Source organism: Pleurodeles waltl, chromosome 11 (genome assembly GCF_031143425.1).
Source record: "Pleurodeles waltl isolate 20211129_DDA chromosome 11, aPleWal1.hap1.20221129, whole genome shotgun sequence".
Lineage (NCBI taxonomy): Eukaryota > Metazoa > Chordata > Amphibia > Caudata > Salamandridae > Pleurodeles > Pleurodeles waltl.
The window spans coordinates 949735246-949754023 of NC_090450.1; the positions used below are offsets into that span (position 1 = coordinate 949735246).

Below are 18778 nucleotides of genomic sequence, written 5' to 3' on the forward strand. Positions count from 1 at the left end.
GCACCTGACCGGCCCTGAGCTGCTGGTGTGGTGACTTTGGGGTTGCTCTGAACCCCCAACGGTGGGCTACCGTGGACCCCAATCTTAACCCCGTCGGTGGTTTACTTACCTGCAAAACCTAACAATACTTTATCTCCCCCAGGAACTGTGAAAATTGCACTGTGTCCACTTTTAAAACAGCTATTTGTGTTTTAATGTGAAAAGTATATATGCTACTGTAATTATTCAAAGTTCCTAAAGTACTTACCTGCAATACCTTTCAAATGAGATATTACATGTAGAATTTGAACCTGTGGTTCTTAAAATAAACTAAGAAAAGATATTTTTCTATAACAAAACCTATTGGCCTGGATTTGTCTCCGAGTGTGTGTTCCTCATTTATTGCCTGTGTGTATGTACAACAAATGCTTAACACTACTCCTTTGATAAGCCTACTGCTCGACCACACTACCACAAAATAGAGCATTAGTATTATCTCTTTTTGCCACTATCTTACCTCTAAGGGGGACCCTTGGACTCTGTGCATGCTATTCCTTACTTTGAAATAGCACATACAGAGCCAACTTCCTACAGATCTACAGATGGTGAATAATATATTAAAGGCCCATGACCAACAGCTCCTCATACAGTTGTAATAATCTGCTCCAATTAGTTTGCACCACCATTGTAATTCTACCATTGTCCGGACCTAAATAAGGCATTTAAGATTTTTTTTTTTATTTGCATGCATCACACAGCTACCAAAGACAATGAGCATTAAAACAATTTTTTTTTTAAAAAGCTAGGTTTTCTCAACTACTACATTTTGAGAACAGACAAATGAAATTACACTACCGTCCGCAGAACTTACCAATGCCAACGTCCCATTAACAGTAAATTCTGACAAAGTAGAAATTATGACATGCCCAAACAGTGTCCTGAACAACTGAACAATACAGTATCAAATTACTTTGAGGAGAGGGAGAATCACTGGACATTGGGTGCTGAATGATCAACCAATAACCTAATGGCAATGTAAACATTGATATACTGACAAATGTGACCATTAAGAAGGAAGATCACTTGTCAGTGCCTCGTCTATTGGACATTTAATTTTGGCAAATAGAAATTCACATACAAGTTACTCGAATTAAGCCCAGAATGCAGAACAGGAATCTTTTTTAAAATTCTTCTCATAGCCGACACTGCACGATATCAAATTTCTTGACTTGATTAACAAACAGTAAATGATTTAGAAAACAGCAGTTACCAAGGAAAATCAAAATATTTAGAACCTGTACATGCTCAACCCAAACAAAACTAGATATACTTACGTATATCACGAAAGTGGATGATCAACCTGGCCACAAGCGAAAGGTACTCCTCCTGAAAATGTAAAAAGAAGAAATTTGGTTAATGCTGTGGGTATTGAATAATGAAGCAATTGTTCTCCAGCCTGGCCAACTCCCACAGATTCACACTTACAACATTCCTAGGGTCAGTACAGGTTTCCGACATAGTATGCGTACGCATCAGTCTTTTTAATCTTTAATAAACTTGTTTCTATAAATGTATATAATGTTGAGAAAGAAGAAACAAATGTATTTTCTTTTTTGGTGCGGTCACATAGCACTGAAAGGGGAGGGGCTACAAATCTACAGTGAACAGGTAAGCCACAGCACCAAAAATGGAAGAATAAGCTTTCATTTGATCACAAGTGAAAACATTGCTCAGTCTTTACATCACAGGTAAGTACATCAGGAATAATTACATCAGAGTCACTCCATCAGGAGTAACTTTACATTGCAACTTCGCGTGAAAGTATTCACCCACACACATTTTAATATATACATTTCTGTATTTAAAAAAAAAAATCAGAACAATTTTATGTAAAATTATTCAAATCCAAGTTTTCTTTTACTTAAAGTAGTAATATAACTTTCCCCCAATGTATTCAAAGTGATAGCAATAGGAATTGTAAGAATATGTCACTTTACATTTAGGAAAAAACCTTAGAAATGCACTGGAAAAAACAAAGGTTGAAAGGAAGTTATAGTTAGGTGAAAATGTCTCTTAAACACATCGTTTGAAACTTACAAAACCATAAATCCACCAGTTAAAGTTATCTAAGTAACTATAACTCGTACCCTGCCATGCACAGCATTGTTAATAATGGTGACATTTCTGCTTAGGGATTTTATAAATGAAGTCAACAAATATGTCATGATTGATTTAATATGTAAGGGTAAAAGCAGTGCACGGAGAGGGCACAAGTTAGTTATATTTTAGCGCATATTTTATGGTGCAAGTGATATTTTCACCGAACTATAACCTCACTTTAACCTATTGGTTTTTATTGTGAATGTTTATGCTTTTTAAAATATAAATGTAAAGTAAGAAGTACAATCCATGCTCAGTAGGCGGGTGAGGGGGATGGATGCAGGACTTGGCCTTCCATTGTGCATTCCACTGCACCCGGTCCCAAGATTGTTGCCCTTGCCCCTTCCTCTGTGCCCTACACTGTTGAAGTCCATGCCCTTGCCCCTTCACTAGAGCTTGTGCGGCTGTTCTGCTACTGCCCTTCCTGCTGACCTACACAGTTAGCTTGCTGTCCTATCCACCTCCTCCCTGCCCTTTGATGGCAGACTCCATGCAGCTATCCCCCCTCTCTCCTGCCCTGCATGGTCTGATATGCTGCCACTGCCCTCCATGGTTAGCTAGCTTGCTGTCCCTAACAACTCGTCTTGTCCTCCGATGCCAGAGTCTATGACCCCATTACTGCACTCCATTCTAACCTCAGTGATTAGCTTGCTGCCCCTACTCTGCTCCCCCCACCTTAAAATGTCTGTGTGCTTGTACCTGTCCCCCCCCCCATCCCTTTTGCCCACCATGATCCAATGAGTTGCCAAGGTCCCTCCTGCTTAGTCCAAGTGTTCTGTTGAGCTTCTACTGCCCCACCCCATGCCCAGCATGGTTAGACTACTGTCTCTGTCCCATTCCTCCCTGCCCTCCGTTGTCTACGTGCACATCCCTGAACTATCTCTCCTGCCCTTTATGGTCTGTGGTGCTGCCACTGAACTATCTGTGCCTGCCATCCGAGGTCCTTTTTGCCGACAATGCCCATGCCACCTGCCCTGTGTGGTCAGGTTGCTATCCCTGTCCGCTACTCCGCCTTCTGTTGTCAGAGTCTTTGTTCCTACCCCACCTCCTCCTGACCTCCAGGGTCCATTGTGCTGCCACTGCCCCTATCCTCCTGCCCTCCAAGGTCCCTAGTGATGCCACTCCGCATCCCGCCTACCCCTCATGGTATGTTGTGCTGACATTGTGCCTTCCACCTAGCCTGCATGATTAGTTTGTTGCCCCTGTGCCTCCTGCCCTTCTCTGTTTGAGTCCGTGCCCATCACCTTCCTCCTGTCTTCCATAGTCCGCTGGCATTTCCCCTCCTGCCCTTCATGGTCCGTTGTGCTGCAACTGCCCCTCCTGTCTATCCTGTATGATTAGCTAGCTGCCCCTGCCTCTAAACCCGCACTCTGTCGTCCGTGTGCATGCCCCTGTCCTCCCCCTTTTACTTTTCATGTCTGTTGTGCTGCACTGCTTTTCAGCTTACCCTGTGTGATGTATTGTACTGCTGCAACCCTGGCACCTGCCACTGTAAGGTCAGTTTGGTGCATCCTTCATGCCCTCTATTGTCAGAGTCCATGTCCGTATCGCAGTCTTCCTACCCTCCAAAGTTCAATACATGTCAACATTTGGAGGTAAGAGATTTGGGAGGGGAAAAAACAACAACAAAAAAACAGGCCAATTGATTTTCCCCGATGACTTACATTATCCGAGTTTGTGAACCTGCCGTCTGTCTCACAACAATGTTTTAATGAACAATTAGATCACTAACATTCTGTATTTAACCCAAAAGTGTGGCACACCTGAAATCATCATGATGGAATCAAAACTGTAACCCCTAAAGCATTTGCATTAGACATGATAAAAATGAGGGTGTCTTTTCCATAGAAATCATGGTTAGTGCTCTAAAAAACCTAAAATGAGGACACATTCTCAAATAGCAACATAGCACCTTTGAATTATTTGCTATTTTTATGTTTTTTTTATCCAATTGAAGACTTGATTATCTGTTTGCTCTTAAGGGACAGGATGTGGCGTTACAGCAAGAGCTGTCAACTTTGGAACTGAGGAACCACGTTCAAGTCTCAACTCAACATCCTGTGATTCTCGGCAAATCACTTAATCTACCAGTGCCTCAAAAAGAACGTGTCCTTGTGTAATGTAACTAATGCTTTTTTAAAGGGATCCAATAACTGGGTCACATCTGTGCTACATAAACCTGTATTTAAATTAAAAAAAGAAAGAAAGCATTTGTTTAGCACACCTCAGTCACTGAGCTATATTTGGGGTATGATTAAGATGGGCGATATTTGGGCTACATTTGGTTTCTTTATTTTCTCCGTCTGCCACATTGGAAGTGTTTTTTGTTATGAAACTCCTTCAATTCCTCCTTTACTGCAGGCTTCAGTAGAAAATGTTTAGTGTTAGACTGATTCCATAAACGCCGCCATTCAGATGTGCCACACCTTTGACATAATTTCAGACTTTTTAGCAATCTAGTTGCTTATTAGAACACTGTGGTAAAGCTGCTGTTTATCACCATGGAGTTAATGGTCAGTCTGCTGCTGGTGTTGAAAGTACATTTAACTCTGCATGTCAGACTGCTTTAATCAAATAGATGCAGATATTATTTCAAATGTGTCCTAATTTTGCTTTCTACAGCACTAAGCATAATTTCTATGACATAATAAGCCCCCTCATTTTGTTACTTTCTAAAGGAAATGTTTTAGGTTTTACTGGTTTGATTCAATCAAGATGGCTTCAGGGCTGCCACACGTTTGTCCTAAGTAAACGCTAGCACTCAGTTGTTTAGAACACTGGGAGGCTGCTGCAGAACACAGGGTTGAAGTACATGTTTTACTCAGAATGTCAGACTTTATTCTCACATGGCTGAGAAAGATAGTCTGAATGTACTGCAAATATGCTCTCATTTTATCGTCTGTGGCATCTTCTATAACCTCTGTGAAAAAAATCATGATAGACAACAGTTTCCGCTCAAAAATAGTTCAAGAAATCCTACCAGATGTTCAGCATTTTTAACATGGTAAAATCACTTCAGAACACACCACAATTCCTAAAGGGAGTATGGTACCACCAATAAATGGGTTATATTGTAACTGCTATTCACTACAATGCATTTCAATGGGAACCTTCTGTCCCAGAGTCCTATAATCGCTACCGCAACATGCTGTCCCTGTTGTGGCCAGCCAAAAAGAGGGTCCCTTAAGTGACCTATGGGATCTGGGTGTGCTCATCCTACCCCCTTACACATTTTTTAATTCATATTCAGTACGCAGGAACCAAGACCCTGAGTCCTGTAATGGCTGCCAAAACAGTGTCCAGGTTGTCACCAACCAATCAGGATTAACTAAGTCCCCTTTATATTGGCCAATCAGAGCACATCTGGATGCCAACGGTCCAGATATATATACACATTTTAAACCTTAATTTGTCTAAAACTACTGAAAGCACGCTTTCTAGATCAAGAACTAACTTTCTGCTGCAGTTGTTGCAGTATCATGTCTTGAAAAAGTCTATGGAAATTGCATAGGGATTTCTTGTTTTGGGAACACACTGTGCTAATACCATACTTTAAAAACTGCTAGAAAATAAGACATTTGAAGGGAGCAAGTTTAGCATTCCAGTGGTATTATAGTGATCTATATAAAAGGTGCTGCCCGCTACCTAAAAGTTGCTAACTACCCAGAGTTCCTTAACATATAGCCCAATTAAAGTGGCAGTCCCCAATTTGTTGTTATAGGTAGGTTAATGTTTTCACAGGAAAGTCATTTTTTGTTTTGCTAATACCTTTGGTGCCATTTAGCGAATCTGACCAAACCGTTTTTTCTAAGCCTTCATCCACTTTGGCTCATTCTTGGAAAGTTGTGTGTTCATCTGTCAAACTGAGGCTGGGGGGGGGAGGAGTACCATTTTTCATTTTAATAGTTATAGCAAACTTTGCTGTCTGATACAGAAAGAAATGACTGAACAGAATTACACTTAACTTGGCACAGAGTTAGAATTTTACTCAGAAAGCATGCTTTCTGTGATTTGGGATAAATTTGTTCAGCCGTTTGAGAAATTGAGAGAGGAGCTTGGGCTTGGAATTTAGTGGTTAACTCTCGAAATAAGTAAGAGAAATCCTTCAGGTTAACACAGTGGTACAAATTTTTTTTTAAACTAGCCGCTTGTGATTGGCCATAGGTGTGCTTTCTACTGTTGGCTGTTTCAGTACCTCAGTAGCATGCCCGTCGACACTGGGACATATCAAAGGGCCTGTGGTACCACGTTAGTACCACACTACTCTATATAATTATTCAACAAAAATGCTGTGCCGGCAGTGGCTGGCCACCCTTCTGTCAGCAAACCAGCTGCACGCGTTCTAGGGCCCGACCAGGCGGTGTGATGGGCTATGGCTAGCCCCCTGTACTCGAGGGGGTGTGGCATGCTATGGGAAAAGCCATTTTGGTCCCATTCAGCACTCTGGTGGTTGCAATGCCCTGGCCTGCTGCAGGGCACAGGGTACCTGGTTTGTCTTTTCTGTACACAGACTAGAGGCTCTAGTACTTTATTTCAACCACACATACGTTCAAGGGTGTTGCTCCAGTGCTCATAGTTGCTTTCCATATCCTTTCCTTTTTTGGAACTGCATTTAACGCAGCTCTGGAGAGCAGCCATCTTGGGCGTGGCCCAAGCCAACTTAAGCAGCCCCGCCCTTGGGGAGCTGCTCACGATTCCTGAATTCCTGTCGGAGCTGGAGATCCGAGTTCTCTCTCTAGAGACTTCATTGGCAGAGCAGCCCCTGGGAAATGTCTACATCGTGCGTGGTGCGCTACCAAGTTTCAACACCAGAAACTGGCTCCTGACATTGTACTGGTGCCCAACCAAGTTCTGACATCAGAAACCGGCTGCTGACTTTGCGCTGCTGCGCGACCAAAATCGCTATATCAGAGACCAGCTCTTGGCATCGCACAGGTGCGCAACCGTGCTTCCTGCACCAAAGGCCAACTCCCTCTATATTCTGATTCCGGCTACTCTCATGTAAAGGCAGGCTCATAATAAACAGAGCAGGCCGTGCTCTGAGCGGTAAGCTCAGATTGGTAACAGGCTCTTTAGCACATTCACTGTAAGGGCCGCACACTTCATTATCTGTTCAGCACCAGAAATAGTGCACAGTTATTATTGAGGCCATGATACGCATTTGGTTCTTAGATCACTGAAGTCTCTGGCTCGAAGCTCATGTTGAATGGCATTACCTTTGGCTGAACAAGCTGTTATCTATTGGATTACATTGTGGTTTGATATAAGTGAAGGAGTATTACTACAAGCAACTGCTGTAGAGGGTCTCTGATGCATATAAGATTATTGACTCTGCAGCCAGTTATTGCAGAAAGGGGTCTCATGATATGGAGAAGTATCATGTCTGAGTAACAGAGTACTTAAAAGGTGATAAGCATAAGAAAGAAGCAAGACCTTGCTGGCTATATAGTCTTATTGTTTGATATTTATGTTTGTCTACTAACCTTTTTCAGATCTCCTTCCCCGCATTTCCCTTCCCACACCCTTTCCCTCACCTAGCCACTTTAATCCTCAGCGCTATAAAAGCTTACTGAGTTGGAGCTGACTGGAGGTGGGACTTATGTCATTTTGCGGATCCTGAGGAAGACCGCAGCTATTACACCTTCAGAGAGTTGGATGCAAGGCCTGTAGCCAACCCCACCAGCCAGCTGTGTCCAGCAGGGTTTGGTGCAGGTTGCTGAAGGGTGTCCTCAAATTAGAATTGGGTTCAAAAAAATAAAAATAAAAATTGCAGAAAAAAAAGCACTCAAAGTCAAACTGATATTAAAGTGAAACTGAAAACCTACTGAAAATCGCCAGTTATCATTTAGTCAACTAACTATAACTTGAGCCCCTGGCATGCGCTATGACTTCACATATTACATCGCTCAACACACTAAATTGTAACATTGATGACATCACTGATGGCATCATACACTTATTGGGAAAGTATCCACTAAACTTTCTGGACTTCAAGTACTTCAGCAAGCTAGACCAGATGGTCAATCAAGTTATAATATAAACATGTCCACAAGCAGGAAACATGACATATCTGACTAATTCACTTTTTACAGGTATTCACCCACTTAGGAAATAAAATACTTTCATAGATTTTAATGGGGTCACTTTTTTTTCTTCTTTTTTTTAGCTGCCACGGACAGTACATTTAGGTTAGGCAGACTGAACTCTGTAGACTGAAAGGGATGCAAATTACACATTTCTGACTGCACAACTACTAACTGAAGCCTGACAGGCTGTTGGTCAATTTGAGCTCAGTGACACTTCATTAGCAAATTACCTACTTTTGTGTTTCACCCAGAATGGCAATGGCAACTGATTTTCAGTGCAACTCTTGGTACACATTACCGAGGCAGGGCTAGAAAAATCTACTCCACCACTGGCATTGGCGAGTTTTATTTTATGAGGTCGAAATATTTTTAGATTCCACTCGACCCTTCTATGAGGTGAACAAAGAACAGGTGTTCTGTTCAGTCAGAAACTGAATTAGCAATTAAGATGCCTTTAAATCTTATTCTTGTCACATTTCACTTTGTTAAGAGACAGAGGTCAAAAGACAGTTTGTCTTCTTGTAATGCAGTTACTTTTCCTTGTGACTGCAGAGTTCCAGGATTTTGTAAGGTGAACTGTCTGACCAATGTGAAGTGAAAGGCTTTTGGTATCAGCTTTTTACTAACACACAACATTTATATAACTAAGTCAGCTTTACAAACATTTCAAAATATATTTCGGTAGCTGTGAAAGAACATTTTCTGGTGCTTCTCTGTGATGAAAAAAAATATTTTAATAGGATGAAAAAAAGTCAGAACACTTTACTTGGCGATGTGCAAATGATAAATGTTTTCTGAAACCCAATTTTCCTAGATTGTTAATACATTTTATAGTTTTATCAGTAAAGCTGCAAGTTAGTGGGAAGGTTTTTGGACATTTCTTGGAAATTTACTGTCTGTAAATGACAGTGTGCTACCACATCATGCTTTAGTAATATATTCATTGCAAGGGAGTGTTTAAACAAACTGAGAAACACTCCTGCCCTGATGGCAAAGCTATTAGTAAACTAAGAGGCAAGCCATGCATGAATCATGTGTACCCTATATGTGTGCTAGATTTATTATACATGGAGTAAATGTTTAGTGTATTTAATCAAACAAAAAAAATCTAAAGAGCACTGCACATTCAGATGCATTTTAGAACCTGGCAAGGCCAGAGTTTAGGAACCTGCGCCTGAACTTCATGATTAGACATGGATCTTTGGTAGTTCGCATTTTAAGCGGGTACAGAATTTATTGACAGTCAAGCCTATTCTGATGCATCAATAGAGGATGACAAGCAATCCAAGTATAAGCAGTAATGGTACCCTAACCTCGAGGACAGGTAAAAATAAGAATCTGGATCACAGAACTGTAACATGATACATTTACATATATTGCTACTGCTGTAGTAAGATGTCTTTACGGAAACCACTGAGAGGCTGTTATAGTTAATCCCAGAGAAGGTGCCTATTGCCCCCAGAACAAGCTTTGAGAAAGCAAGACAATGTTATCTGAACTTCTTTTAAAAATAAGTTTCATTAACATTTGCGCATTAGGGAAAACAAATCATACATTTTAGACCACTCAAGAGTCACATGTATCTCCTTCAAAGTAGTCAACAAGGGTGTGATTTCCATTATAGCACATTAGAAAAACAAAAAACAGTACAACAAACAAAGGTGAAGTCAACATTAGGTGCTCGCATGATTTAACATTTAGAGGGAAGCAGTCAAGTAGCATACATTGTGTTAAAAATTAAGCATAACCTAGTGAACAACTCCTAAACCTGGTGCGCATAGTGTGGGGGTGATCATGTACAGGCAGTGAATAATGGATTGGTGAACTACCCCCACTGGGTTTTATTATGAGAGTACTCAGAGCAATACACAGATACTCTCCCAGTTTATGGCAGATATTCAAAACCCTTTGTTTAGCAACCTATGGGAGAAAATAATCCATTCTGATTATAAGTTTAACAATCACTGCATGCCACTGACTCTTTACCTCACTCATAATTGCAGCATGTTGAGGGTATCACTATGTGCCTCAGCTCATTTTAAAAGCTCTCCAGTCCAAGAGTCCAATGGCTGCGCGCTAGAGTTGATTTCCAGATCATGGCTACCTGCCTCTCAGAAAGCAACAAGTAAAGTCTGCAAATCCATTTCTAGTTATGTGGTTTTCACTCCTTTGTGTAAGCTCAGTATATTCATTTCTGAAGAGTCGGGGCAGGTTTTGCCAGTCACTTCCTGTACAGTCTTCCAAATAGATTTTCAATGTGGAGTGGACTCTGAGCCCCTCCAGAACCTGTGGGCAATATCTGCTCAGACTTGTCAACACCGAGGACATGCACTGTGACAGTGATGTAAATTCTATTACATTTGAGGTGTTAAATATGATAAATGGAGTAATTTGAACTGTATCAATTTAATTTGCACATTATGCATGGTCTTTGAGAGATAATCAAGCATCACAGCCAAATCCTTAGACGTTAATTGCCTACTTAAGTCATGTTTTCACAATTCCCTTAGATATATATCCATTTAGGCTTGATGTATGATGCACTGATATCAAGATATAATATATTTCCTGGCTCTGCCATGTGTTATCACAAGGTGTACTGTTGTGTATTAATGTTTTTTTGCATTCCCTTGCTTTCAGATAAAATTGTAGATTAATAAGCCAAATGTCTAAAAGTGCCCTACTGGTACTGACAAGCTCTGCTACAATTCAAACGTACATAATGTATGATTATCATACATTTAACAAGCGTTATGTTGACTCTATTACAGCTCTCACTGCCTAGTGCCATCACTATGTTACTCAGCTGAAAGTATGTTCACATAGGAAGCTCAGGAGCATATGCGGTTTGCCTTTGTACACATAAAACATTTTTTTCCCAGCAGTATTTGCCTAAATCCCATAGTACAGATCGTTTCCATGACTTCGCTCTAACATTCAATAATTCAGATGCTAGTCCTTTCCTGGTCTCACTGCCATGTGTGTGACCTGCCCAATTTGTGAGAGTTTCCCATCAAGCTGGCTACACTCTGAAACTGTGACACCAGATAATAAGCTTCGAAGTCAGCAGGTAGCAAGGCCTCCCCCTAGCATCAACAGTTGTACTTTATGAAGAGTCACCTTCTTCTTACAGCTGCCCCATATCAGATCCAGAAGAAAATATTATCAAACTAAGGAGGGGTAAATGTAATAGCTAAATTCATGAATAAATTAGATGTTTGTGAGGGGCAAAATGCCTAACTGATATAAAATAGGACTTGTATTGAGTGCAAATCCTGTGATCACATCTTTTCAGCTTGCCCTCTTTGCTGACTAAAGGAGTGGGCACACAACCGCAGCTTTTATATACACTGGCTAATACCATGAGTCATGGTATAGAGATTATGCTAGATAATGTCAACAGGCTCCTGCTCTTTCAACTATATCGTCATCAAAGCACAGGCTTTAAAAGGGCTGCATAAGGCAATGCTCCCCTGAGCATTTCCTTTTGATGAAGGCATTTATGGGAACAAAACAAAAACTGCTGTCTCATCATGCACAATTAGTGAATTGTAAGCCTGTGCGTATAAAAAAAAAAAAATGTTCTTATCCCTAAATAAACTGGTCGTTGACTCAGAGACTAAAGACCTGTGTCCTAGGTTTGGCACTTTATTGAAAATGTTGTGAATGTGGGAAATCACTCTCTCAAGGGATTTCTCTGTGACTCAGAAGAATATGTATAACTGACTAATATTACAAAATGTATAACAAAACAAAGTGAACTGTACCAGGTAAATGTTCGATCTCTCTCTTCTCTCTCTTTTTCCCTCCCCCTCTCCCTGTTCGTTCCTCCCTCCCCATCTGGTTTTTGTAACCAGGTTTGAATTGCTCCCATATACCCAATAATGAAAATGTCACTTACCCAGTGTACATCTGTTCGTGGCATCAGTCGCAGTAGATTCGCATGTTCTGCAATAGCTCGCCATCTGGTGTTGGGCCGGAGTGTTACAAGTTGTTTTTCTTCGAAGAAGTCTTTCGAGTCACGGGACCGAGTGACTCCTCCTTTTGTCTCCATTGCGCATGGGCGTCGACTCCATCTTCGATTGTTTTTCCCCGCAGAGGGTGAGGTAGGAGTTGAATTGTAGTAATAGTGCCCATGCAATGGAGTGACTAAGTATGCACCTATTTAAGGTTGAGATGATACATATATAAATAATTGAAGGTAACTTCCAAACTGCTACAGGCTCCCGGGGAGGCGGGTGGGCACATGCGAATCTACTGCGACTGATGCCACGAACAGATGTACACTGGGTAAGTGACATTTTCAGTTCGATGGCATCTGTCGCTGTAGATACGCATGTTCTGCATAGACTAGTAAGCAGTTATTTCCCCAAAAGCGGTGGATCAGCCTGTAGGAGTGGAAGTAGTGTAAAATAATGTTCTTAATACGGCTTGACCTACTGTGGCTTGTTGTGCGGATAACACGTCTACACAGTAGTGCTTGGTGAATGTGTGAGGCGTAGACCATGTGGCTGCCTTACATATTTCTTGCATTGGGATGTTTCCTAGAAAGGCCATGGTAGCACCTTTCTTTCTGGTTGAGTGTGCCCTTGGTGTAATGGGCAGCTGTCGTTTAGCTTTAAGGTAGCAGATTTGGATGCATTTAACTATCCATCTGGCTATACCTTGTTTTGATATTGGGTTTCCTGCATGAGGTTTTTGAAATGCAATAAATAGTTGTTTAGTCTTTCTGATGTTTTTTGTTCTGTCAATGTAATACATCAATGCTCTTTTGACATCTAATGTATGTAGTGCCCTTTCAGCTACGGTATCTGGCTGTGGAAAAAACACTGGAAGTTCCACTGTTTGATTTAGATGGAACGGTGAAATAACCTTTGGCAAAAATTTAGGATTGGTCCTTAGGACGACTTTATTTTTGTGTAGTTGTATAAAAGGTTCCTGTATTGTAAACGCCTGAATCTCGCTTACTCTTCTTAGGGAAGTAATGGCGATGAGAAATGCCACCTTCCAGGTTAGGAACTGTATGTCGCAGGAGTGCATGGGTTCAAAAGGTGGACCCATAAGTCTAGTTAGGACAACATTTAGGTTCCATGAAGGAACAGGTGGTGTTCTTGGTGGTATAATTCTCCTAAGGCCCTCCATGAATGCTTTAATGACTGGTATCTTATATAGGGAAGTTGAATAGGTAGTCTGCAGGTATGCAGATATTGCTGCAAGGTGTATTTTAATGGAAGAGAAAGCCAGGTTAGATTTTTGTAAGTGAAGCAAGTAACCCACTACATGTTCTGGAGTTGTGTGTAATGGTTGTATTTGATTAATATGGCAGTAGCAAACAAACCTCTTCCATTTACTTGCATAGCAGTGCCTGGTGGATGGCCTTCTAGCTTGTTTTATGACTTCCATACATTCTTGGGTAAGTTGTAAGTGCCCGAATTCTAGGATTTCAGGAGCCAGATTGCTAGATTCAGCGATGCTGGATCTGGGTGTCTGATCTTTTGGTTGTGCTGTGTCAACAGATCTGGCCTGTTGGGCAATTTGATGCAGGGTACCACTGATAGGTCTAGCAGCGTTGTGTACCAGGGTTGCCTTGCCCAAGTTGGTGCTATCAATATGAGTTTGAGTTTGCTTTGACTGAGTTTGTTTACCAGGTAAGGAAGGAGAGGGAGAGGAGGAAAAGCGTAAGCAAATATCCCTGACCAGTTCATCCATAGGGCATTGCCTTGGGATTGTTCGTGTGGGTATCTGGATGCGAAGTTTTGGCATTTCGCGTTCTCCCTTGTCGCAAACAAGTCTATCTGAGGTGTTCCCCAGAGTTTGAAATAAGTGTTCAGAATTTGGGGGTGAATCTCCCATTCGTGGACCTGTTGGTGATCGAGAGAGATTGTCTGCGAGTTGATTTTGGATCCCTGGTATAAATTGTGCTATTAGGCGAATTTGGTTGTGAATTGCCCAACGCCAAATCTTTTGTGCTAGCAGGCTTAACTGCGTGGAGTGCGTCCCCCCCTGCTTGTTTAGATAATACATTGTTGTCATGTTGTCTGTTTTGACGAGAATGTATTTGTGAACTATTATTGGTTGGAAAGCTTTTACTGCTTGAAAAACTGCTAGAAGTTCTAGGTGATTGATATGCAGTTTTGTTTGATGTACGTTCCATTGTCCTTGTATGCTGTGTTGATCGAGATGTGCTCCCCACCCTGTCATGGAAGCATCTGTTGTTATTACGTATTGTGGCACTGGGTCTTGGAAAGGCCGCCCCTTGTTTAAATTTATGTTGTTCCACCACAGAAGCGAGAGGTAAGTTTGGCGGTCTATTAACACCAGATCTAGAAGGTGACCCTGTGCTTGAGACCACTGTGATGCTAGGCATTGTTGTAAGGGCCTCATGTGCAGTCTTGCGTTTGGGACAATGGCTATGCATGAAGACATCATGCCTAGGAGTTGTAATACCATCTTTGCTTGTATCTTTTGTGTTGGATACATGCGTTGTAGGATGGTGTTGAAATTTAGAATTCTTTGTGGACTTGGAGTGGCTACTCCCTTTGATGTGTCTATTATGGCTCCTAGGTATTGTTGTACCTTGCGCGGCAGAATGTTGGATTTTGTAAAGTTGACGGTGAACCCGAGTTTGAAGAGGGTTTGTATGATCTGATTTGTGTGATTTGAGCACTCTATGAACGAATGGGCCTTGATTAGCCAGTCGTCCAAATATGGGAACACATGTATTTGCTGCCTTCTTATGTGTGCAGCGACTACCGCTAGGCATTTGGTAAAGACTCTTGGTGCGGTTGTTAATCCGAAAGGCAGTACCTTGAATTGGTAATGTATTCCTTTGAATACAAACCTTAGGTATTTCCTGTGCGATGGGTGTATTGGTATATGGAAATAAGCGTCCTTGAGGTCTAAAGTTGCCATGTAGTTGTGTAGTTTTAGCAATGGCAATACTTCTTGTAGTGTGACCATGTGGAAGTGGTCCGATTTGATGAAAGTGTTCACTACTCTGAGGTCTAGGATTGGTCTCAGCGTTTTGTCCTTCTTTGGTATCAGAAAGTACAGTGAGTAAACTCCTGTGTTTATTTGTGTGTTTGGCACTAATTCGATTGCATTCTTTTGCAATAGTGCCTGCACTTCTATCTCCAGGAGATTGGAGTGGTGTGTTGTTAAATTTTGTGCTTTTGGTGGTATGTTTGGAGGGAATTGTAGAAATTCTATGCAATAACCATGCTGGATAATTGCTAGAACCCAAGTGTCTGTAGTGATTTCCTCCCATGCTTTGTAATAATGACCTATTCTTCCCCCCACTGGTGTTGTGTGGAGGGGGTGAGTGACATGTGAGTCACTGTTTAGTAGTAGGGGTTTTGGGGCTTTGAAATCTTCCTCTATTTCTAGGGAATTGCCCTCCTCTATATTGTCCCCGAAAACCTCCTCTATACTGTCCCTGGTAACTGGACGGTGTTGCTTGTGAGGTGCTGGCTTGTGTGCTCTGACCCCGAAACCCCCCTCGAAAGGGCGTTTTACGGAATGTGCTGTAATTCCCTCTGCTCTGCGGGGAGTAGAGTGCGCCCATGGCTTTGGCAGTGTCCGTATCTTTTTTGAGTTTCTCAATTGCTGTGTCCACTTCTGGACCGAACAGTTCTTTTTCATTAAAAGGCATATTGAGAACTGCTTGTTGAATCTCTGGTTTAAATCCAGACGTTCGGAGCCATGCATGCCTTCTGATAGTTACAGATGTATTAATTGTCCGTGCAGCTGTATCTGCAGCGTCCATGGAGGAGCGGATCTGGTTGTTGGAAATGGCCTGTCCCTCCTCAACCACTTGTTTTGCCCTATTTTGTAAGTCCTTGGGCAGATGTTCAATGAGATGTTGCATCTCGTCCCAGTGGGCTCTGTCATAGCGCGCAAGTAGTGCCTGGGAGTTCGCGATGCGCCACTGGTTTGCAGCTTGTGCTGCGACTCTTTTACCAGCTGCATCGAACTTGCGGCTTTCTTTATCTGGGGGTGGTGCATCTCCAGATGTGTGAGAGTTGGCCCTTTTCCTAGCTGCTCCTACAACGACAGAGTCTGGTGGCAGCTGTGTAGTGATGAAAACCGGGTCTGTAGGAGGCGCCTTATACTTTTTTTCCACCCTTGGTGTGATTGACCTGCTTTTGACCGGCTCCTTAAAGATGTCTTTTGCGTGCCGGAGCATACAAGGGAGCATAGGCAGGCTTTGGTACGAGCTGTGGGTGGAGGAGAGTGTGTTGAATAAAAAATCATCCTCGACCTGTTCTGAGTGGAGGCTTACGTTGTGAAATTGTGCTGCTCTAGCCACCACTTGAGAATACGCGGTGCTGTCCTCTGGTGGAGATGGCTTCGTAGGGTATGCCTCCGGACTATTATCTGACACTGGGGCGTCGTATAGGTCCCATGCGTCCTGATCTTGGTCACCCTGGCTCATGGTGGTGTGAGCTGGGGAGAGTGATGGAGTTTGTGCTGGTGAGACGTTAATCACGGGCGGAGGAGAGGGTGGTGGGGTAACTCTTTTCACCACTTTTGGTTGTGGTGTCTGTTCAGTCTGGAACTCCAACCTTCTCTTTCTCCTAATAGGGGGAAGGGTGCTTATTTTTCCTGTCCCCTGCTGTATGAAGATACGCTTTTGCGTATGGTCCACATCAGTTGCTTGTAGCTCTTCCTCAAACCTATGCTTTTGCATTTGGGAGGTTAGCGAGTGCTCTTCTGTATAAGAGCCTGAAGCTGGGTCGCTTGCAGTTTGTTTCGGCATCGAAACCCTGTCTGCGTGTTTTTTCGGCTCCGAGGTGACTTTTCTTTTTCGGGGCCGAAACCTCTCGGCGTCGATCTGCTTCGGTGCCGCTGTCTCGGCGTCGAACCGTGTCCACACCGGCATCTCGGTGTCGAGGCTTGTCTCCAGCACTTTCTCGGTCCCGAGAAGGCTGCGTGCCGGTGTCTCGACCGGAGTCGGACGACCTCGGCACTGTTTGGGCCTTTTTCGGTGCCGACGGTCGGTCACCGAATTTATGGGTGGAGCCATGGCCGGATGGCAGTGGCGTCCCCTGGGCCTTGTAAATGTGTCTCTGTGTGTTTTTCGACGTCTTACTCACGGTTTGTGTATCGTCGAATCCTTCGGAGTCTGAGTCTTGGATCGAGAAGGTACCTTCCTCTTCCTGTTCCTCGAACTCCTGTTGGGCTGTCGGTGCGGACGCCATCTGAAGTCTTCTGGCTCGACGGTCTCGGAGTGTTTTTCGGGACCGGAACGCACGACAGGCCTCACAGGTGTCTTCGCTGTGCTCAGGTGACAGGCACAGGTTGCAGACCAAGTGTTGGTCTGTGTAGGGGTATTTATTGTGGCATTTGGGGCAGAAACGGAACGGGGTCCGTTCCATCGGCGTTCTTCAGCACGCGGTCGGGCCGACCAGGCCCCGACGGGGGAATCGAAAAAACTACCCTGAAGGGCACCGGAGCTCTTCGATCTTTGATGCGGTGTGGAATGGAAGTACGCCGATCCCGAACGCAACAATACCGACGAAAATCTTCCGAAATTAGCTAATTTTCCGTTCCGAAACTCGGAGCGACAGGAACACGTCCGAACCCGATGGCGGAAAAAAAACAATCGAAGATGGAGTCGACGCCCATGCGCAATGGAGACAAAAGGAGGAGTCACTCGGTCCCGTGACTCGAAAGACTTCTTCGAAGAAAAACAACTTGTAACACTCCGGCCCAACACCAGATGGCGAGCTATTGCAGAACATGCGTATCTACAGCGACAGATGCCATCGAACAACTATAACTACTGCAAAATAAATGTTTGCTGCACATCATTCCACTACTCCCTAGAGCTAGGTTACACTGCCTCTAACTACTCTTCCCCACTCCCCCAAACAAAACAAATTATACATGCGTGGCTAACAAAGGATATAGAGTGGCATATGAGATTAAAAGTCAGCATTTTCCAGAATGAGAAAAAGACGGTCACTCTAAAAATGTGTTTTTCACCGGTCTGTCCCACAAGAGAGATAGTTAACCGAGATAATATTATGGACAAATGTGGCCTGAGTGTCCTGGTTATTTGTAGAAACGCTAGACAAAGCTATCTTGTCTTATGTAGGACAGGTATTCCATGGACTAAGAACTGCTGAGAACATAAAGAAATTATGCATTAACAAATGGCTAACCTACCAACTGGGACTTACACACCTCGTACAGTGGCTTCTAGAAAAGTTGAAAAGAAAACATGCCGAAAGTAGCTTGATTTGCACAGCTTCCGACCTGGGTAATATTAGTAATACAGATTATGAACATATTTGCTTTTGTAAGTTGAAAGTGTTAAGCAACATTCCAAGTGGAGTTTCTGGAGGAAGGGATGTGATGCAGTCAGGAAGCATCAGAGAGGTGTTAAACTAAGTTCACCGTACTGGCGGCTGAACACAACATAGTGCACAAATGACAGCTTTGATGCTGAAGCTCTGCTACTGCACAAGATGCTTTGTGGCTAGAATACTTCAATAGAATCATGACCTTCAACATCGCCAGGCAGCATACTCCACATCTTCCTAGCATTG

At 42.9% G+C, this 18778-nt stretch overlaps 1 protein-coding gene across 4 annotated transcripts in view; it reads right to left on the reverse strand.

The window, feature by feature from the left end:
* MED15 (mediator complex subunit 15) overlaps nucleotides 1-18778 on the reverse strand; it is a 411818-nt gene that overhangs the window by 340247 nt on the left and 52793 nt on the right. For all 4 annotated transcript variants that reach the window (XM_069215144.1, XM_069215143.1, XM_069215146.1 and 1 more), the window contains one exon: nucleotides 1314-1365. In XM_069215144.1, coding sequence (XP_069071245.1) covers nucleotides 1314-1365 — 52 coding nt within the window. The remainder of the gene's footprint in view (nucleotides 1-1313; nucleotides 1366-18778) is intronic.